The sequence below is a fragment of the Eretmochelys imbricata genome, chromosome 3 (assembly GCF_965152235.1).
Source record: "Eretmochelys imbricata isolate rEreImb1 chromosome 3, rEreImb1.hap1, whole genome shotgun sequence".
In the NCBI taxonomy this organism is placed as follows: Eukaryota; Metazoa; Chordata; order Testudines; family Cheloniidae; genus Eretmochelys; species Eretmochelys imbricata.
The window spans coordinates 172716137-172738551 of record NC_135574.1 but is presented as its reverse complement, the minus strand read 5'-3'; the positions used below and the strand labels follow the sequence as shown (position 1 = coordinate 172738551).

At 42.8% G+C, this 22415-nt stretch overlaps 1 protein-coding gene across 2 annotated transcripts in view; it reads right to left on the bottom strand.

Annotated features, from left to right (window-relative positions):
* DYNC2LI1 (dynein cytoplasmic 2 light intermediate chain 1) overlaps positions 1 to 22415 on the bottom strand; it is a 111176-nt gene that overhangs the window by 55317 nt on the left and 33444 nt on the right. For both annotated transcript variants that reach the window (XM_077811968.1, XM_077811969.1), the window contains 4 exons: positions 17668 to 17744; positions 17194 to 17264; positions 16604 to 16701; positions 12131 to 12223 (listed from right to left, as the gene is read on the bottom strand). In XM_077811968.1, the coding sequence (XP_077668094.1) occupies positions 12131 to 12223; positions 16604 to 16701; positions 17194 to 17264; positions 17668 to 17744 (339 nt within the window). The remainder of the gene's footprint in view (positions 1 to 12130; positions 12224 to 16603; positions 16702 to 17193; positions 17265 to 17667; positions 17745 to 22415) is intronic.

Below are 22415 nucleotides of genomic sequence, written 5' to 3'. Positions count from 1 at the left end.
GATTTTACAGAGATGACTATCTCAAGTTACCTATCTTGATGTAAAAAAACCACCATTTTTGCGGTGAAGAAAAAGTCTTAGAACTTCAAATGTTGTTAGGTAACACATGCCTCTTCTATTACGAAGAATTAAAATCCCATGGAATATTATAACAACCAAACTAATGCAACAGAACCTTGCTAATTTGCACTAGTGACAAAGAGACCCATTGCAAATGTAAGTCAGTTTTGAAAACTAGCAAGCGAACAAATTTTAAAAATACTCTCTTCCGATATTTTTGTCAACAGATATTTAGCTTTACCTAATTATAACTACAATTAACAGTAAACTTAATAAATGTAAAGAATATTTTGTGAAACTAATGAAATACATCAGTGCAGAATCTGCTACTAAATCTTTGATGAGTTGTGAGAAGATTCCACCAATGGCTCAGTGGATATGGGGAAAGCGGAGGATGTGATATACCTTGACTTTAGCAAAGTTTTTGATACAGTCTCCCACGGTATTCTTGCCAGCAAGTTAAAGACATATGGATTGGATAAACTATAAGGTGGACAGAAAGCTGGCTAGATCGTCAGGCACAATGGGTAGTGATCAACAGCTCGATGTCTAGTTGGCAGCCGGTATCAAGCAGAGGGTGCCAGAGGTCGGTCCTGGGGCCAGTTTTGTTTAACATCTTCATTAATGATCTGGATGATGGGATGGATTGCACCCTCAGCAAGTTCATGGATGACACTAAGCTGTGGGGAGAGGTACATATGCTGGAGGATAGGGATAGGGTCCAGAGTGACCTAGACAAATTGGAGGATTGGGCCAAAAGAAATCTGATGAGGCTCAACAAGGACAAGTACAGAGTCCTGCACTTAGGTCGGAAGAATCCCACGCACTGCTACAGGCTGGGGTCAGACTGGCTAAGTGGCAGTTCTGCAGAAAAGGACCTGGGGTTACAGTGGACAAGAAGCTGGATGAGAGTCAACAGTGATCCCTTGTTGCAAAGAAGACTAATGAGATATTGAGCTGCATTAGTGGGAGCATTGCCAGCAGATCGAGGGAAGTGATTATTCCCCTCTATTCGGCACTGGTGAGGCCATATCTGGAGTATTGTGTCCAGTTTTAGGCCCCGCACTACAGAAAAGATGTGGACAAATTGGAGAGAGTCCAGCAGAGGGCAGTGAAAATTATTAGGAGGCTGGGGCACAGGACTTAGAGGCTGAGGGAACTGGGCTTATTTATTCTGCAGAAAAGAAAAGTGGCGGGGGGAGGGGGGATATTTAATAGGAGCCTTCAACTACCTGAAGGGGGGTTCCAAAGAGGATGGAGCTTGGCTGTTCTCAGTGGTGGCAGATGACAGAACAAGGAGCAATGGTCTCAAGTTGCAGTGGGGGAGGTCTAGGTTGGATATCAGGAAAAACTATCTCACTAGGAGGGTGGTGAAGCACTGGAATGGGTTACCTAGGGAGCTGACGGAATCTCCATCCTTAGAGGTTTTTAAGGCCCAGCTTGACAAAGCCCTGGCTGGGATGATTTAATTGGGGTTGGTCCTGCTTTGAGTAGGGGGTTGGACTAGATAACTTCCTGAGGTCTCTTCCAACCCTAATCTTCTCTGATTTTTTGTGCAGATTAGTGATGTTCCAATCTATTTTATAAAATCAACATTAGAAAAGGAAGTATCTGATTATCTGATGAGAGTTTCAAACATATGGCTATCTGGTATAGTAACCTAGATTGGAGCACACTTGGCAGGTTACTCTCCGTCATATCTTTCACCAATGGACAGGCAGAAAAAATATTAGGAAAGATATCTAAATTATTGTTTGCCACACCACTTTTTACAGTTTGCATGCTAAATGCTGGGATCCTGGAGCCTGTCAATGCAGTTAGCACAGAGGCAGCTCAAACAAAGTCTGCTTTTCTACTTCTGTGTGCTTTCTCACTATTCCATCCTGCTGCCTGATGCTACCACGAAAACAGAGATCATTTTTGTCAAAAGGGTTCTAGTAGTTTAAATTTAATCTTTGTTTCAAATTTGTAAATAGAACAGTTATTTACACTATAGTAACTGGATCTTTGAGATGTGTTGTTCACATGTATTCCACTTTTAGTGCATATGTGCCCCATGCACATGAGACTGGAAACTTTCTAAAAAGCAGTGTTTGTTGGGGCTGCACCCTCTAGCACCCCATAGCCACAGGCTTAAAGGGGCAGGTCAGCCACCGGCGTTCTCTAGTTCCTATACTAAGTGTGGGCAAACTACGGCCCGCAGTCCACATCTGGCCCATCAGACCTTTTAATCAGGCCCTCAAGCTCCCGCCGGGGAGCAGAGTCGGGGCTTGCCCTGCTCGGGTGCTCCAGCTGCGGAGCAGGGTCGAAGGCTTGTCCCGCTCTGCGCGTGCTGTGGCTCTGCATGGCTCCCGGAAGCAGCAGCATGTCCCACCTCCTACGCATAGCAACAGCCAGGGGGCTCTGCACGCTGTCCCCACCCCAAGCACCGGTTCTGCAGCTCCCATTGGTCAGGAACCGCGGCCAATGGGAGCTGCAGGAGCGGCGCCTGCAGATGGGGCACCACGCCTCCATGTAGAAGCTGGAGGGGGAACATGATGCTGCTTCCAGGAGCTGCGGGGGCGGTGCATGTGGATGGGGCAGCGTGCTGAGCTGCCTGGCTGTGCCGCTGTGCCTCCATGTCAGAGCTGGAGGGTGGACATGGCACTGCTTCTGGGAACCGATTGAGGTAAGCGCCTCCCATAACCCACACCCTCGCCCCCTCCTCCCTGTGCCCCAACCCCCTGCCCCGACCTCAATCCCTCTCCCTTCCTCCAAACCCTTCAGGTCCCAGCCCGGAGTACCCTCCTGCTCCCCAAACCCTTCATCCCCAGCCCCACCCCAGAGCCCGCACCCCAACCCCCAATTTCATGAGCATTCATGGCCCATCATACAATTTCCATACCCAGATGTGGCCTTCAGGACAAAAAGTTTGCCCACCCAGTCCCATTCTTAAAGGATATAAATTGACAATGACTCAATAGTAGCAGGAAGGAGCACGGGGGTTGAGGAATACATGTGGACAAAACATCTCAAAGAACCATAGTTATTGTAGGGTAAGTAACTGTTAGTTCTTACAATAACTGTTCATATGTATTCCACATCTGGTGACTGACAAGCACTAACTCATGTCCTGGAGGTAAGTCTACCAGAATAATTACTTCAGGACAATTCGACCAAAGAAGGCATTTGACCTGGAGCCCCTTACCAAGGAGTAATGCTGTGTGAAGGTGTGAACTGAACTCCAGATAGCAACTTTAAAAATCTGTGAAATTGGGATCCCTTGCAGTGATGCACCAGAGGCTGCCTAGCTTCTGGTGAAATTAGTCCTAACCTGCCAAGGCAGGTCTAAAAGGCCCACCTAGTAGTACCTCAACATGTTCCAAAACCCATTTTGATAATCTTGGAGTGGAGATAGGTTGCTCCTATACTCTGTCAGCAAAGGATAGGAACAGTCCAGAAAAATTCCTGAACAGCTTCTTTCTGTCCAGGTAATATGAGAGACACTGGACAATGTCCAAGGTATAAAATTTGGTTTCTCCCCCAGTAGTCTGATGCTTGGGAAAGAAGACATGTAGGTGAATCATGTCTTTAAGATGAAAGTCAGAAACCACTTTAGGTAAGTGACGTCTCAGCCACTTTGTCCTTGTGGAATACTGTGTATGGAGGCACCATAAGGGCTTGAATCTCTGCTATTCTGGTTAAGGTAATGGCCACTTATAAAGACTGTCTTCACAGACGGACTGTACAAAGAATAGGACACCACGGGTATGAAGGGAGGATCCATCAAATTTGTTAAAACAATGTTGAGGTACCAGGAGCATGGGGTCTCTCTCATTGTCAGGAAGCCTTGATCAAGCCCATTGAGAAACCTAGGCATGGTTGGATGGGAGAAGACAATATGCCCTTCCACAAACAGGTGATAAGTGGAGACAGCCAATAGTGTACTCTACTGAAGCGATCTGAATGCTCTAAAGTGAGCAGATAGTCAAGGATGGCAGCAAATGGAGCTCCTAGAGGGGTTTGCTGCTTCTCTATAACCCAGATAGGGAATCTCTTCCATTTAGCAGTACAGGAGCTGAATCTGTGATGCTTCTTGTTCAGGTCAGATGTGAACAAGTCTATTCTAAGGTCCTGCTACTGTCACGGATCAGGGTGTAGAAGGGTCAGGTCTAGCGGTCGGAAAAAGGCAGGCAGAGGAACAATCACTGCTGTGGGCATAAGCATAGACCAGCCAATGGCCAATTACACTGCTAGACTTAAGAGCAGTCATGGCAATTCCCCCCAGCCAATCAGGTGATCTAGCCAATTAGGGTCTCGGCTGCAGTTAGCTAGCTGATCCCGGGCCCAGCTGCAGCCCGTCATTCCTGACACTACCTCTCCCAGCATCAGGGTGCCTCCTAGCAGGTCTAGGGCCTGGTTTCTCAGGGTGAGCCCCGTGGAAGTTCTGCAGCAGGTCCAGGATGTGAATGTTTTCAACCAGTTCCCAAGATTGGTCGTTTACCCTGCAGCTCTCCCAGTCCACCAGGTACAGGAATTTTCCCTGAACTCACCGGGAGTCAAGGCATTGTCGGTCTAAATATTCTTCTTGTCCTCAAATGGTTATTGGTGCTGGTGGTGGGCTGGAACATATTCTCAGGTTTGTGCTTAGGGAGGGAAATGTGAAATACCAGATGGATCTTGAGCTAAGCGGGTATTTGCAGCTTGAAGGCTACAGGACCAACTTATTCCAAGATTATGAATGGGCCCAGGTACTGGTGATTGAGTTGGCTGACAGGCGGGCCAATGTGAGGTTCCAGGTAGACAGCCAGACATTGTACCCCACGGCTAGGCTGGGGGAAGTCCAACTACCCTGGTCAGCATGATGTTTGTAAGTTTCCTTTGTGTATTTCAATTGCTCCTTGAGCTTTGGGTGTACTTGGACCAGGTGGACAGCCCAGTCTGCAGCTGCATGTACTGAGGCATTTGTGGGTACATCAGGATCAAACCCAGGAAAGAAAATGTAGGTTGCCAAGAATGGACTTTGTTGGGTTGAGGCATGGGTTGCATATTTATAGGTGAATTCCACATAGTGGAGCAGAGAAAAACAGGCATCCCTTTTGGAAATTCAAGAAACAACATAGGTACTGTTCTAGAATCTGGTTGACTCATTCTGTTTGCCCATTAGTCTGCAGGTGGAAGGAAGACTAAGAGAGGGATTCTCTTCCACCAAAAACAGAGGGCATCAGTCTGACATGATGCCAATTGGTAGCCCACAGTTGTGGAAGATATTCTACAGAAAAAGGTGTGCTGTTTCTGGGGCAGAAGGGATGCAGTGGCATGGAACAAAATGTGCTGTTTGGCTTGGGAGATCGACCACAACTAGAATCACTGTGCACTCATGATAGCAAGGCAACTTCAAAATAAAGTCTATATATTAATTAGGCCAGGCTAGAGGGGGAATGGGCAAAGGCTGGAGATGGCCACGCGGTTTTGAGCATGGGCTCTTGGTTCACGACCAAAGATCACAAGCCCTTACATACTCCTTGGTGCATACCTGTAGGCCAGGCCACCAGAAACTCTGCAATATCATCAGGTCCCGCATCTTGGATTTGCCAAAGTAACAAGTGAGCAGCATGTCATGACATAGTTTCAGGAACTGGACTCAAGGCTGACCTGCCAGAATATAAATACAATCCTTGTGATAGAGGTGATCCTGCAGTCTGAGTTAAGAGCCCGACTGGGCATCTATGTTATCCAGGTCTGGCAGATCATGGTAACAAAGGAGTCATGGGGCAGCTGAGAATGGATGGATGGATGACATTAGATTGCTGTCAACTGAGCCACTGACAAAGTTGGACCCTTTAAAGATTGTGGAGGGAAGTTCCTTGCCAGGCTCAAGGTCCTCCTCTTTGAAGGACAGGGGATCTACTTTCTCATTTCTAGCCCCTGAGTGATAGATTACAACAAAAGGACAAATTGGGCAAAAAAGGAGATACCAGTGGATCTGACATTGATTGGGGGAGCTGGCTGACTGGAGGTACTCTAGGTTCATGTGGTCCTTGAGAATTTGGGCTGCGAATCAAGCTTCTTCCAGGACATGATGCCATTTTTCCAGTGCCACCTGAACTGCCAATAACTCCTTGTCCCTGACATTAAAAAAAAAAATTAAGTCCAGGGTCATCGATACCAGCCTCATTAGTGGCATTCAGAAGTTGAGTGAGGGTCTTATGGTGGCCTCTTACTGCCAAAGCGTTGGTGGAACCATTCTTGGCCTTTAGCTGCTTCCTTTGCTGGACCTATTTAGTGCTGAGTATGAAGGTTTGCATCTCCAGTCACTGTGTGATGAGTGCTCTTTGTGGGCTCTCACCTCTGACAACTGAGCAGAAGATGAGGGAGGCTCTGTCTGACTCTGTAATGGACAGTGGCATTTCTTCAATGCTGAATAATCTCTGCAACCTGGAGTGAACCATCAGCTCATGGAGCATTCTGAAAGCAGTAGAATCTGGTTGGGTAGACCTCTCACCCTCAGGAGTTGATGACGCCCACATGGAAAAAGAATTTCAGGAGAGATTCCCTGGAATTTTGGGACCTTTTAGGAAAGGAGCAATATATAGAGTATTTACATGGTATGTATATGTATGATATGTATCCCTGACCATAAAAATGCAATCTACGTCAGTCAATATAATGGAAATACAAAACTGAGTACACAACTGCAAACAATATATACATTCCAGTATATAGCAGAATTATCAACTATCCCAATAATCAGAGAAGTTCAAGACAAAATCGGAAACAGTGTTTCAGAAGTATGTCACAGTAAGACAACATTCAATCAACATGAAAAAAAGAGAAAAATGTACAAAATAGGGAACAAATTTATAAAAATAAAGGTCTTTAAGAAAATGCAATGACTCAGGAGGAATACTATAGTCAGAAGGTCTTTCTTAAAATGTTAGTGTATAATCAAGAAAGTAAAATAAGTTAATATAATGAGAAATGTAATGGCAAATTTTATTTTAGGGTAAAATTCAGTCTTAAGACCACCAACACTCCTACTGCCCACGTGACCTACCTGTCTCCTAAGCGACCACTCATATAGCCCCAAGCTACAAACATGTGGCAGAATTTAGAAAGACACTATATCCCATTACAATCACTTGAGCTATCCAATCCCCAAAACTACTACACCAAAACACACAAGATGTTATAAAAGCATAATACACCTCCTAGCTGCTTTATTATCTTCACTCTTGCAGATAGCTACTCTTCTTCCAACTTTGGCCTTCCTTCTTCAAACTTTGCTCTCTGTATCTTAAAGTATCTTAAAATTGCTGCTGCAAAAATATTTTCTCATCTGTCCTTCCAATCATGTACTTCTCTTTTAACTCCTTCATTTGTTTCCTCCTGTCTTTCATGTAAAATTCAAACTTCTTGTCTTTACCTTCAAGAATATGCACAATTATATTCCTGTTTACATATCTGCTCTCATCTTTTCATACTTTTCCCAAGCCTATTTTCCTTGGTTTCCCTCTGTTCTATTGTGCCCTCTTCCATGCTGCCTTCTACACTTTGATTGGTATGTGGCAGATAAAGCATGAGGCTACACACTGAATGAGGACAATAAAAAGAAATATTGAGCAACTACCTATTCACTGAGGCAGAAGGGTCTTGGGGAAAAAAGCAGTATGTAATCACATGACTAAAATCTGTTGTCTTGTTGTCAATTAGGGTGACCAGCTAATAACTGTGAAAAAACAAGACGGGGTGGGGAGTATTAGGCGCCAAAAAACGGGACTGTCCTTATAAAAACGGGATTTCTGGCCACCCTACTCATAATGCATATACACATAATACATGTATTTAGTGTAATTTCCTAATTTAAAAAACCGAAAGCCATCTATTCATGAGTAGATTTCTCCCTGATTTCTACAAATCTGATAGACTCAGTGCTTAACGATGAAAACAAGTCTATCATGATCATGCATCAGTGAAAATACAATTTTCCCCTCCCGGACAAACTGGACTTGTAAAAGATGGAGATTGAACTCCACTCATTTGAAAGATAAACATTTTCAGAACTAAGCCACAGAAGACATTTGTTTTTTCCCCCCTAAGCAAGTGACACACTAGATATATCCCAAGGGGTGGATCGGGATATACTAAAAGCCTTTATTAGGGGGCAAAACCATTTTCTTCCCAGAAGGTAGAAAGAGGGATAGACAGTTCCTGGAATTAACCGAACAACTTAAAGCTATGGATTTAGAATGTACAAGCTACCCCTCCAAATAAAAAAAAAAATCTATAAAAATTAATTATTGTTGGTATGAAATAAATGGACTTACTTCTGCACAAGCTGAATTTGCACTTTTTAGGCTTAAATAAACACACAAGTCAGGGGAGAGAGTGGAGAAAATTCTCACATACAGATCAAAAGTGAGAGGTCAAAGGTCCCAAATAGCGTCACTTAAATCAGAACAAGGGCAGGTTATTACTAATCAGAAAGAGATCAATGATCAATTTTTGAAATGCTACCAGGCTCTATACAATTATGATTCACCACCTGCCCCAGAAGAACTGAGTACTTTTATTAAATCTCACAAATCTCAGAAAAGCAACAGCCCAGGATGGCCTCTCCCTTGCAATCAAAGGAACTAATCAAGACCATGGGGAAAATGAGTCCGAGCAAGACTCATGGCCCTGATGGCGTACCCCTAAAATTCTACCAAAGTTTCAAGGAAACTCCGACTCCTATGCCATTATACATTTATGAATATCTTTTAAAGAAAGGTACCTTACCTCCTATGATGAGGGAAGCCCTAATTACTGTACTGCTTAAACTAGGTAAGGATGAACAAAAGTTTAACAGCTAGATCCATTTCTTTAATCAATACTGATATAAAATGCTTGCTAAGAGGCTTGAAAAAAAGCTATACCTTAATTTCTTGAATATCAGAATCTAAGAAAGAAAGAAAATTAGACTCCTACAGCATGTAATATTTTGCTGTTAAGATAGGAATGGTTTCAGTACTCATTTTCACACAGTTATGGGAAATCCTCAGACATTTAAAAATTGAATGTAGCCAGAGCACTGTTTTCTTTTAGTTGTATACTGCTATCTTACTGCATTTAACATCAAATGAAATTCAATCATAAAAGGTTATTTTCATAAAAACAGTGTAAATGTAGCAATAATCTTATAATAACTGAACATAAAGATAGAAAATTTTAGGAAACAGCTGCAGTTAACTAAAAGTAATTTTCTTTTGAACGAAACTTCTCATTTAATGCCTCGATTTTTCTTGTAACAGTACCACTAAAAGAAGCTGTGTTGACTTCCAATACCCTTAAAAACAGATGGAAGTCTTTTAAAAACCAGTCTTTTTTCCCTTAAAACCAGAAAAATAATTTTCAGTATGATTTAATCAACACCTACCAGTATCTTGTTTTACTAAATAAAAAATACTATCTATAATAACAAGTTTAATATAATTGTGAGCTAAAGATATTTAGTACGAAATTACCCTATAAATTCCATATTAGCATATAGATTAAAAATTGCTTTGATATGCAATGATCTCTGAGACAACTGTTAACATAACAGACATACACAAAAACTGTATTGGGTTAACAATTAAATACAGATAATATGTAAGTTCATAGTCCATAAGGAATTCTTTAAACTCATTTATTTTTGATATCATACAGTGTGATTTATATGCACATTCTTGGACAGGTAACTGCAGGTTAATTGCCTTAAGTAACCTAGCATACCTGAGGTAGTCTGCAGTGTGCATATTTACTTACAGGTTATTCCTAGGTCAAACGTAAACACTATATAACTATGATAGCAGTATTAATATAATCATTAGGCTCATCTTTACTGGCATGCGAAAAGATTAAATTAGCTACAATAAATGTGGGATTACTTTAGATTAGTTGCAGTGCATTTCTGTAAACGTGCCTTTCATTTTAGGAGGGGTTGCTGGAAAAAATATGATGTCTAGGCTTTTATAGTCATAGCCTTTCAAAGGTCTTCCACATCTACCATCTTAGATGACTGTTATAAAACTTTGTTTGAACTAAAGTAACCTACTTTAAACCAAGTAACCTCATCTAGTTTTGTGAAAAGAAGGTGCCAAAGCTGAGTGAAACAGTCTTCACCCATCTAAACAATAGTGTGTCCTTGTAAAGTAATAAACAGAACTGCATGAAACACATTATTTTCACTATCAAAATGTGAAATTGTACTAAATAAAAAAATTACAATGACAAGTGACGTGCTCCCATCTCCAAGTAGAAAATATTATACAAGGCCTGAGCTTTCTAAGTTTAAGAGACCCTAAATAATGAGTGGGACTGGATGGCTCAGGACATTGGTAATAGGATACAAAGCCAGCCCATGTTAACCAAAATTTATTACCACTGATGGCTGTTTGGTGTCCTATAGGCAGAGTCCCACATTTTTCGCAAATGTCAACTAACACAATATAAAATGAAAAAGAATGAAAAACTCACCCTGCAGCTCCTGCCTTGCAAGACTGGGCCTGGCTCCCTAAGCGTTGTGACCTGGCACATGGGGTCAGAGTGCTACTAAGATAGGCACGTGCAAGTCACAGCGTCCACAGAGGGGAGCTGGGGCCAGTCTTGTGGTACAGGTGCCACTGCTGTGGGATGAGTGTAGGGTGGGCTCACTCTCCAGGTTCCCCTTCCAAAACAATCTTTTCCGGAATTATGTTTTACCACCGCAGGAGTAATAAAACAAAATTCCCCCAAAATAAAATGAAAAGGTATAAAAAATAAAAGGAATTCTAATGAGGCTCTACCTACAGGAAGAGAGCTTGGTAATCTCAGGCCAATTTCCAGTGGACAGGTTTCTACATCATCAAATCCAAATGGCAAACTTGTTGGCATACAGAGCAGAGATGCTAAGGAATAAACGTGAAACAGACTAACCTATCCTTTCACACCTACAGGTGGTTCCTGTAATTCAGGGCTTATGCAAAATGTCAGGATAGAGTGGAGAAACTTATATTGTCAATTCCCTTTCCTGTTAATCAAGAACTTCAGTCACCAAGACCATCAATCCAGAACCCTTCACAAACACCAACTTAAAATAAAAAATGTAGAACTCTCACACCCCGACACCATTTCCTGGGTTCTTTTGCCCGTGTTCTATAATTAACGCCTCACTGGGCTTGGGTGGACCAAACGAGGAACCATTTCTGCAATCAAGGGTCCCTCATAGAAAGTGCCCAGTTTTTCAATGTCAGCAGGCCCCTCCTTTTAAAATCAGAGTACTGTCAGCTTGGTTAAACGTGCACAATCAGACGGATGAGCAAAGCTCGTCTTTAATCAGACTAGTGGATGGAGAGAACTTTATTAGCCCCTGATCTTGTACTAAAGAGCATGAAGTGAAAACAGATAGCTGTAGGACAGGATTCCTATTCCCTCCTGAGAATTATTGCAAGGCAAACCAACATAAATGAGACTGAACATCTCAGTCTTGATTTACAATTTTTGCACAATTTATTTTCCTGCCTTATTACACCCTTCCCAGCAAAAGAGGATCAGTGAACCCAAATGTTTGCAACCAATTTCCTCATTTCTCCAAAACATGGTAGAATTGAAGCCCAGATCTAGGGGAACAGACTCTACTGCCTCTTATGCTGAAAGAAAAGGGTTTTTTTTTTTTTTATAACAATACTGTTAGAAGCAAACCTGAAGAGGGGTCTCGGAAGGTAGCAAATGAACTGTTCATGTCTGAACCAACAATAAGACACAGGACTTTTAGACAATGTCTAAGTGCTGGTCACGATCAGATTCCAAGAGTGAGAAGAGAGGAGAAAGATCAACCAACTAGGGTGAGATGGTTTCAATTGGTTCTCAAAAGCCAAATGTAGATTCTATGAGTATACATACTAACTGCCTTAGAAATGCTGATGAGTAGGGACAGCTGACTGTAGTAACATGAGCAGCAACACAATAATGTATAGGTTTCAGTATGCATCTGATGAAGTGAGCTGTAGCTCACGAAAGCTTACGCTCAAATAAATTGGTTAGTCTCTAAGGTGCCACAAGTACTCCTTTTCTTTTTACAATAATGTACCTGATTCTTCTGAGCTCTCATTGCATCAACTTCATACTCAACATACTGTGGATCCTGCGCAGGGTCACTGACATCTTTTAAATCTCTAGTACTCTGAAATTTGAAAAAAAGGATAAAAAACACCATAAGTTGAACTTTCAGTGCTTTAACAGAATACTTACTAAAGAGTCTGAGGAACATAATACAGGTCATTCAAATGCATGCAAGAAAATAAGCATTTATCATCCATCACTCACATAATTCAATGCAATATATTCATTTGCGAAGCAGCAAACTTAGTATTTAGGGCACAAGAGTCATCCCCAACAGTTTGGTCTTTTCTGCAGGTGCAATGGAGGTTCCTTAGTGGTCTATCAAGTAAAAAAACCAAACAAACATACTATCTGGGCCCATGGAAGACAACCTCAGCTCTCTTTTCTGGATCCTGTATGCGAACAGTCATGAAAGACAGCAAATTCTTCTCTGCCTGTGACATTCTTTCTATCACCTCAGATTAACTCTGCTCACTGCTTACTTCCTGGTTTTGGAATGGATATAAGCATTCATGCTTCAGAGCACAAGCCAACCTCTAATTATGATGAATGAGGAAATGTCCACCGTGGACAAATTATTCCATAAATGTTCACTACAGGGTTTCTTGCACCTTCCTCGGAAAGAGCTGGTATTGGCCACAATCAGAGACAGAATTCTGGACTTGACAGATCACTGGTATTGATCTCATATGGCCATTCCTATATTGGTGTTCAGACACACCACTGACAGACCTGTTAAAGCAAACTAAAAATATATGCAAAAAAAACAATTTATTTGAGCATAAGCTTTCATGAGCTACAGCTCACTTCATCGGATCCGAAAGCTTATGCTCAAATAAATTGGTTAGTCTCTAAGGTGCCACAAGTACTCCTTTTCTTTTTGCGAACACAGACTAACACGGCTGCTACTCTGAAACCTAAAAATATATGTACTGTGAGATTTAGAAAACTGTACAGCACAAAGTGTGCACTTAACAGAATTGGATGTTTTCCTTTTCCTGAGTGAGGGACCATGACCTCTGGGTCATCTTGTCTTCCAGATTTGCTCCCCACCTTGTGAAGTTTGCTTCTGTACTGAGTATGCAAGGGTATAGAGTGGTTGGGTTAGCTTTCTGCAAGTTACTTGCATTTACCTGTCCCTAATGGGACATCTGGGAATGACACTTAATTTTGCACTGCATCTGGTAAGGTTCTATGTCTTCATGGGCCCATAATTCTGATGCATGGCACCAACCATTCGAATTGCTGGAGACAACTGGCTATAGTTGACAGCTGCCAGGAAATGGCTAATACGATTCTCTGCACTGGTCTCAAAAGTTCTTGATTTTGAACACTTGGTATGTCTGAATCTTTTCCGCCATCTGGTAAATTATGTTAGTCAGTTTCTCTGGACAGAGCACTGACTGGGATGTTGTCCGTTAACGAATATACTTGCAATCTGAACTTTGCTGTGACTACTACAAGTCATTTCTTAGGACTCTGGGTGCAGAGGGTAGATCAAAAGTAACATTTCTTGTGTGGGAATTGTAAGTTCTCATACACAAATATCATTTTGACTTCCCCTTGCTGAGAATTCTGTTGATTTGGGAAGAAAGTGTGCCCAGTCTTCATTGGAAGTTTCCGCTCCATATAGATCTTATTTTTAGTAGAAGACTAGTCTCTACTTGAATACCTTTGGTATGGGTAGCGACTAACAGATTGTGATGCTGGCTTTGATAGTGAGAGTTAGTAATTGAGAAAGCAGGGAGGCCCTATTTTTTTTTAATTTTCCCCCCAAAAGCCTCACACCTGCAAGTCTGGATGCAAAGGGTATCTGCAGGGATGACTGATTGCTATTCATGGGTATGAACATGGGTGCTTTTGTAGCTACTGAGCCACTGTTCTTGTCACAAACACCAGGGCCCAAGAAAAATTGCCAGATAAAAGACACTTTGCATACTACTGCAAGGACTTGACCAGAATATGAACCCAAGACCTCTTGCACTCAAGCAAGTGCCTAGATGACAAGCCACTTGCTTGCCATTGGCTAGATTTTCCTTCTTAAATACAGGGAATACTTGTGGCCTTAATGGCTAGTTAAGGTTTTGAAATTTCATTGTACTTTCCTCACTCTTATGGTCTATGGGATCTTTTGGAAGGAAGTCCCCTTCCTAAGGGAACTATGTCTTAGTTCAACACTTCATTTTAACCAGAAGTACCCATCTAGATTTTATGAGGTGTCCTCACAAGGAGGTGAATACGGAAAAACATGTACCTCATTCTGCTTGAAGGGGAAAATATTTATTACAATTATTGTTATTAATGAGTTCCTTTTGAGTCATTGTCTTCCTGTCCTAGGAGAGGTTTTTGCCTACTTGTTTATAGGAAGGACGTAGCATACTACTCAATCTGATCTCATACTATTTAACTGAGGAGAGATACTGGGACAAATACCCGGTTGTGGATACAGCCCACTAGATTGCACTGGGTGCCTGAATGGAAGCCTGCCTGCTTCCCCAGGATGACCCGCACCCATTTGTGTACTTCAGGAGAGACTGAGTACCATTCTGGGTTTTAAATCACTAAATGAGGAGTTATTGTGAACATGGGAGATTACTTATTTACCCCTCTCTCCCCCCAGTAATTCCATGATGGTGAAGCTGCATGGGGAATTGAGTCCTATTATACCTCTATTTTGGGTACACACTTCCTAGAGTGCATCATATGCTTTAATGAGGAGCCAGCCTATAGAAAGGTGAAGAAAAACCCATTCCCATCCTTCAGATTCTAAGCCTCTTTCCCTAACAGAGTAAGGGTCCATGGACTGAAAACCAGACAGGCACAATTCTTATTACGCTGCTTCATGGGACAGGACCTCACAGATATAAGATACTTCTGAGGGCATTCTGCGCCAAAAAAATTAGTAAGTAATTGAGAAAGTAGGGAGGCCCTATTTTTTTTTTTTATATTTCCCCCAAAAGCCTCACACCTGTAAGTTTGGATGCAAAGGGTATCTGCTGAGATGACTGATTGCTATTCATGGGTATGAACATGGGTGCTTTTGTAGCTACTGAGCCACTGTTCTTGTCACAAACACCAGGACTCAAGAAAAATCCTTGCACAATATTTTTAAATTTTGCAAGTTTTATTTGTTAATTAATAAATGCAAAGGCTTCAGCAAGGCAGTGAGGAGCACAGGCCACTGGTTGTATGAAGGAGGGAGATCAGCCTTCCCATCCCTCAGCCCCCAGACAGACTCAGTGGTGAGGCTGCACCCGACCCTGACACAGCACAAGGCCTGAGCCTGCCCCAGAAACACCCTGGCACCCTGCCCCTCTGCGCCAGGCACACCAAGTGTGGGGCAGACAGGCTCTACCAGGCAGGACCCAAGCATGGAGGGGCTCAGTGCGGGTCATCTAGGTATGTGGTGAGAAGATTCTGTGTGGGAACATTTGAGTGCAGGAGGCTCAGTGGGGGGATCTGGATGCACAAAGGCTTGTTGCGGGGGGTCCAGGTGCAGGGGCAATGGGACTCTGTAGGGGCTTCCAGGTGAAGGTGGTTGGGGCTCAGAGGAGGGGTCTGGTTGTGGGGGGCTCAGCAGTGGGGGTCTGGATGCTGGAGGAGTGGGGCTTGGTGGGGTGAGGGTCTGGGTGCCGCTAGTTGGGAGTCAATGGTGTGGGGGGTCTCGATGTGGGGGCTCTAGGTGGTGCAGGGGGGTGGGGCTCGTTAGAGTGGCGGTCTGAGTGCAGGGAGCTCAATGCAGGGTGGTCTGGGTGCAGGGGGGCTCCAGATGCAGGGGTTGAGGTTCAATAGGGTGAGCTTCGGGTATGGAGAACTAGGGGGGTTCTGGGTATATGGGGTAAGGCTTGGCAGGGGTGTGTGGGTATGGAAGGTCCAGATGCAGGGAGGCTGGACGGAAGGGGGAGAAGCTCCCCGTACAGTAACCCCTGACCCTGCAGTGGAGGAGCGATGGGAGAGGAAGCAGTGGCAGAGGGAGGGCTTGTGGCAGCAGGGCATAGTTCAACCTGGGAGGCTCCAGAAAAGCTGCCTATAGCATGTCTTGAATTTGAGTCATGCTTGCAGGGCTTCTCTACTTCTGGGGGATGGGAGGAGACGGAAGCCCACTTGAGGAGTGCTATTTCAGATAAACGAGAGGATTAAAGCCTCAGTGTTCCACTGATTCTTCAGCTGAGAAGAGGGAATGAGGAAGTTGAAATTAAGTCACTACTACACAAAAGCAAATAAAAATTAAGTTATAAATAAAATGCTCAGGAGAAATCAAACTGCAAACTGGCTCTGCTGCCAGCAGCAGAAATTCTGATGGCCTGAGCTGAAGGCAGACCTTTAGTCCTGCAGTTTCCAGCAACAGTACTGGACTGCCTCTGAATTCCACAGATGGAAGTCATTACTCATCTGTTCTGAATGAAGAAAGGAGCTGTTAAGCAAAAATAAAAATACATACCTTAGGTGGAAATGTTTTCTCATATATTTTTTTCCACAAATCCACAGGTGTATGTGCATGGAGTTTTCCAATATCACTGTCAGAGGCGGGTGGTGGTCCTAAAGATCACAGCATGATATAGAAGGACATCAGCATGTTGTCCCAACAATACTGAAATTACCATATCATGTCAAGCCAATGATCCTTCTAGTATAGTATTCTGTATTCAACAGTGACAAGTGGCAGATGAACTTGAAGAAGGTGTAAGTCCCCCATTATGAAATTAACTGTGTAAGACTTTACAATAAGGTATTTTCTTCTTGACCCAAACCAGTTATCAATTCACAACTAGAATTATGAAGCCCAAAAGCCCTTAAAATTTTTATCTTAACTAGTGTAACTGCAGAGGCTATTCTTAGGAATATAAAATTTTAACCTTTCTTTTAAGTTTGCTAAGCTATTTGCCTCAATAATGTAATGTAGCACTGAGTTCCACAGGTTAAATCAATTTTGTATAAATTAGTATTTCTTTTTATCTGTTTTAAACTTGTTTCCTCTCATTTTAATAAGCTATTTGAGCAATAAAAATGTTGGACAAGAAGTTCACCAACCTATTTGATTTAGAGAATCCAGTCCTGCTGGGATAAACAATGGTTTATTCTGATCCACTGATACGGATTTGCTAAACAGATTAAAAAAAAAAAAAAACCAAGTTCATATTAGTAATCAAACTATTGTCAAATAGTTACACTATATAGGCCAAAGCTAAGCTTTATATTTGGCTCCAAATACACCTAAAAAACATGATCAAGGGTGGTTGGTGGTGGCTTGTGGTCCTCTCCACTACTAGTTTCTTTAGGGACCAAAAATCCTTAAGGACATAGGGAGTTCCATCTGCCTTGTGTTAAGCTGCCAAGACCCAAGAGTAAGACTTCAAGAGTGATAATCTTCTACAGATGGTATCTTTGGAGAAAATATATTTTGATGACTTTTAGGCTGAAAACCTAGCTTTGAAAAGACATTTACAAATAGCCAACAATAAACTCTGTGCAAAACTGTCAATAGTAGGGGAGAGTAGTTGTTACCTTCTGTCAAAGCCAAATGCCAAATGATTAATAAGAACACGGGCTTTCAGCAGGAGGGCCTCAGATTTGCTGGTAAACTGAAAGAAATTAAAGAATAAAGCACGTTATGCTCTTTCCTCACAGAAATTTGTAACGTAAATTAGGTTTTGTGCAAGTGAGGATTACAGCTAGAGAAACTGGGCTACAGTCTAACATCAGGGCTTCTCTATACCAAAAATACTACAGCAGCAGCGCTTCACCATTATAGTGCTTCAATGTAGATGTTACCTACACCGATGGGAGGGATTCTCCTATTCATTTAGGTAATCCAACTCCTCGAGAGGCAGGAGCTAGGTCGCTGGTAAAATACTTCCATCAACCTAGCACTGTCTATACCAGGGGTTAGATCAGCATAGCTATGTCTCTTGGGTTTGGATTTTTCACACTCGTGAGAGATGTAGGTATAATAACGTAAATTCCTAGTGTGGACCAGGCCTCAGTTACAGTAGTGCAAATTAATTGCTTCATTAGAGTTACTCCCAATTTACACTGGTATTTGACATACAAATCTGCCCCACTTTGTTTAAAGGACTAATGTATTTGTCAGTGACTACAGATGTCAAGAAAGACAAAATGAAAACCTACATTCAAGAAAGAACAGAAGATGGAATTCTGTAATATCGTATGGGCTCACATTTTTGATTTATACAGTTTAAACTAAGAGAGACAGACCTTTTGCAAAAAAGACTAATGAATTATTAAAACTTTCAACTATAGTGAAAATTGTCCAGAATGCCATGAACATGGAGAGCTGTAATGTAACGAACAACTACAAACATGTTCTCTTGGGACTTAAATCATATGATAAAAAGCAGTTTTACAGTCAGTGGCAGGATAAGGTTTGATAGTACAAATTACTCGGAAGAGGGTTCCTAAAATGCTTTTTCAAGCAGCATCCTCTCTCAGCTTCTGACTTGTTTTTCAACAGCAAACCTTTATCTTCTAGGGCCAAATCCTATTCTAATGAAGAAAAGAAACTGTTACCTACCTCTCTGTAACTGTTGTTTTTCAAGATGTTTTCTTTCAACTGTAGGTGTGCACCTTCCTCATGTACAGATTTGGGAGAACTTTTTCCCTCAGCGATACCCCTCGGGACAACTTGAGAGCCCTTCTGTCACCATATGACGCTATATGCTGGTATAAGAGGGTGGAGACCCTTCCAACCCTTGCAGTTCCTTCATACCAGATAGATTCCGATAGAGAAAGGAAGGGGGGGCCATGGAATGCACATGTGCAACACATATCCAGGAACAACAGTTACAGAAATCTAGGTAACCATTTTTTCTTCTTCAAGTGCTTGCACATGTCTATTCCGCTGTAGGTGATTCATAAGCAGACAAACATGGAAGTGGGCTTGGAGTCTCTTTGAACAGTGACTGTAGGACAATGCATCTGAAATTGGCTTCATCCCTGGACTGATGGGAAATAGCATAATCAGAAGCAAAAATGTGCGCTAATGACCAAGTTGCTGCTTTACTATGTCTATGATCAGCTCTTGCACCAAAAAAGCAGCTAAAGTTGTCTGTGCTCTAGTAGAACGAGCCAATACTCTAGCTGGTGGGGCTATATTAGCCAACTGGTAGCATGTACAAATTCACAAAGAGATCCAGGATGAGATTTTCTGAGTGAAAACTGGCTGGCCTTTAGCCTTGCCCGAAACCGCAATGAACAACTGCATGGAAGATTTAAACGAGTTAGTATGCTCCATGTAGAAAGCTAAGGCCCCTCTCACATCCAGTCAGTTAAGTCTATCCTCATCTCTATGCACATGGGGTTTTGGGAATAATGTTGGCAAACTGATTGCCTGTTTAACATGAAAATTAGAAAGTACCTTTGTGAAAAAATTTGGGTGAGGGAAGAGATAAACATTATCTTTATGGAAAACTGTATAGGAAGGCTCTGACACTAAGTATCTCAACTCACCCACCCTTCTGGCTGAGATAATGACAACATTGAAAGAGGTGGAACAGAGAGCAAATTTCAAGGGGTTCAAATGGTGGTCCCATCAGCTTTGCTAGGACCAAGTTCAGATCCCAAAGAGAGACAGGATCTTGCACATGCAGGTACAATCTGATCAAACCCTTCAGCAACTGGATAGCAACAGGGTTGGAGAAAAGGGATCTACTATACACCAAGATATGGAAGGCTATGATAGCTGCCAGATGTACTCTTACAGAGCTAATTGCCAATCTCTGATTTTTTAGGTATAGGAGATAATCCAGCATGAGGTTCAGTGGTGCATGCTCTGGGAATACGCCTTTCTGCCGGGACCAAATGGAGAAGTGCTTTCACTTAGCCAGGTAAGTGCCCCAGCTGAGGATTTTCTACTATTGAGAAGTTTCATAGTAACAGCCGTGTTAGTCTGTATTCACAAAAAGAAAAGGAGTACTTGTGGCACCTTGAGGTGCCACAAGTACTCCTTTTCTTTTTACTATTGAGAAGCAATTCCTAGACATCGTTAAAACAGGATTTCTCCGAACGCATTAACCATGTAGTATCTACGCCATCAGGTGGAGGTCTCATAGGTTGGGATGGAGCAGGCAACTATGGTCCTGAAAAATCAAATATGGCTCCAGCAGGAGAGAGAGCAGAGGCTTGATTGACAAGGTCTGTCTTAACCATACAGACAAGGGTAGCCTAGAATTCCTCCTTACCTGTAAGGGGTTAAGAAGCTCAAATAACCTGGTTGGCATCTGACCAAAAGGACCAACGGGGAAAGAAGATACTTTCATATCTTAGGGGCGGGGCGGGCTAGGCTTTGTTGGTATGTTCTCTGGGGAAAGCAGAGAAGCATCAGGTCAAAAAACTCCTTCTCCTATAAACCATCCTGTACAAGTCTCGGATATTACAAAAAGAGTAAGTAAATAAGGCAAGGTTCATTAGATTACCTTTTGTTTTCAACTTGTGAATTTTCCCTTTGCCAGGGGGATGTTTATCCCGTTTTTTTGTAACTTTAAGGTTTTGCCTAGAGAGGAATCCTCTGTGTTTTGAATCTGATTTCCCTGTAAAGATTTACCATCCTGATTTTACAGAAGTGATTCTTTTCCCTTTTCTTTAAAATAAATTCTTCTTTTAAGAACCTGATTGATTTTTTATTGTTCTTAAGATCCAAGGGTTTGGGTCTGTGTTCACCCGTACCAACTGGTGAGGATATTATTCTCAAGCCTTCCCCAGGAAAGGGGGTGTAGGGCCTGGGGGAATATTTTGGGGGAATAGGACTCCAAGTGGTCCTTTCCCTGGTTCTTTGTCTAAATCACTTGGTGGTGGCAGCATACTGTTCAAGGACAGGGCAGAATTTGTGCCTTAGGAAAGTTTTTAACCTAAGCTGGTAAAAATAAGCTTAGGGGGTCTTTTCTGCGGGTCCCCACATCTGTACCCCAGAGGTCAGAGTGGGGAAGGAACCCTGACAAGGTCAATAGAGCCAAGTACAATTGCTGTTGAGGCCATGCCGGTGCTAAAGGGATGAGACGAGCATGGTTTGTTTGACTCTGAATTGGAGGGAAGACATATGGAAGTGGGGGGATCCTTTCAGGGTAGCAGAAAAGCACCTGTCAATGAACCTGGCTGAGACCTCCCCAGGTACAAAACCGATGGCATTTTCTATTGGACTTTGTTGCAAACAGGTCTGCTTGAGGAGTCCCTCAGAGTTGGGAGATTGATCTGGCAATGTCCAGGTCTAAAGACAACTTGTGGTGATAGAAGAAGCTCCTGCTCTGTTGATCTGCCAACATGTTCTACTTCCCTGGAAGGTAAGCAGTGCTGAAATTTATTGAATTGTGTGACAAAGCTCTGACCTTGTCTCAGTGGGTCCCACGCTTCCTGGCAGATTACGCTAGCCTCAGAGGCTCACTGTGACCCTCCATGTAGCCCTTTTCTCGCTAGAGGCAAGGGTCGCAGCCTACTGAGCCATTTTCATCATAAGCCAACAAGGGAGGTGGGGAGAAGTTATCCTCCCTCACACAGTCTCTGTTGTCTCCCAGTCTCAGTGATTAGTCAGGGAGGGGAGGGGGGAGCCTGGGCCCGCCCTCTACTCCAGGTTCCAGCCCAGGGACCCTGATAGTAGTAGCTCTTGGTAGCTGACTTTTTGGAAACTGGATGAGTACGATTCCCTGGGCCACTTCCCCACAGCAACCCCCACTTCCTCAATATCTTCATCACCCTTACCTCAGGGCCTCCTTTCTTGTGCCTGATAAGGTTTGTACTGCTCCATTTCTCCAGCAGCATGGCTCCCTTCTACAGCTCCTGATACACACCCCACCCCCACCTGACTAAGTGAGAGGCTTTTAACTAGTTTCACTAGTTTAACTAGCCCCTGATTGGCTTCAGGTGTCCCAATCAACCTGCCTGTCTCCACTGCTTTTTGGAAGGAACTTAATTGGCCCCAGGTATCTTGATTAACCTGGAGCAACTGCCATTTGGTTACCATGGTAACAGGGATTTGTTTAGCCTGGGGCTAACTTATCTGTTTCTCACTACTTTCCTATAGCCATCTGGCCTTGCCCCGTCACAATTGGTTATCCAAAAGTCCAAGAGGTGAATTGCCTCCTGGCATAGCTGAGTCGACCACGCTTATTGGAATTATTAATAATATTTGAAATGATTAATATTAATATGGGAAATTGCCAAACCCTAATTTAACCACATATTCCTTTACTAAATCCAAAGGCCAAATGATATTTATACAATTGCTCTAAACATGCCTAAATAGC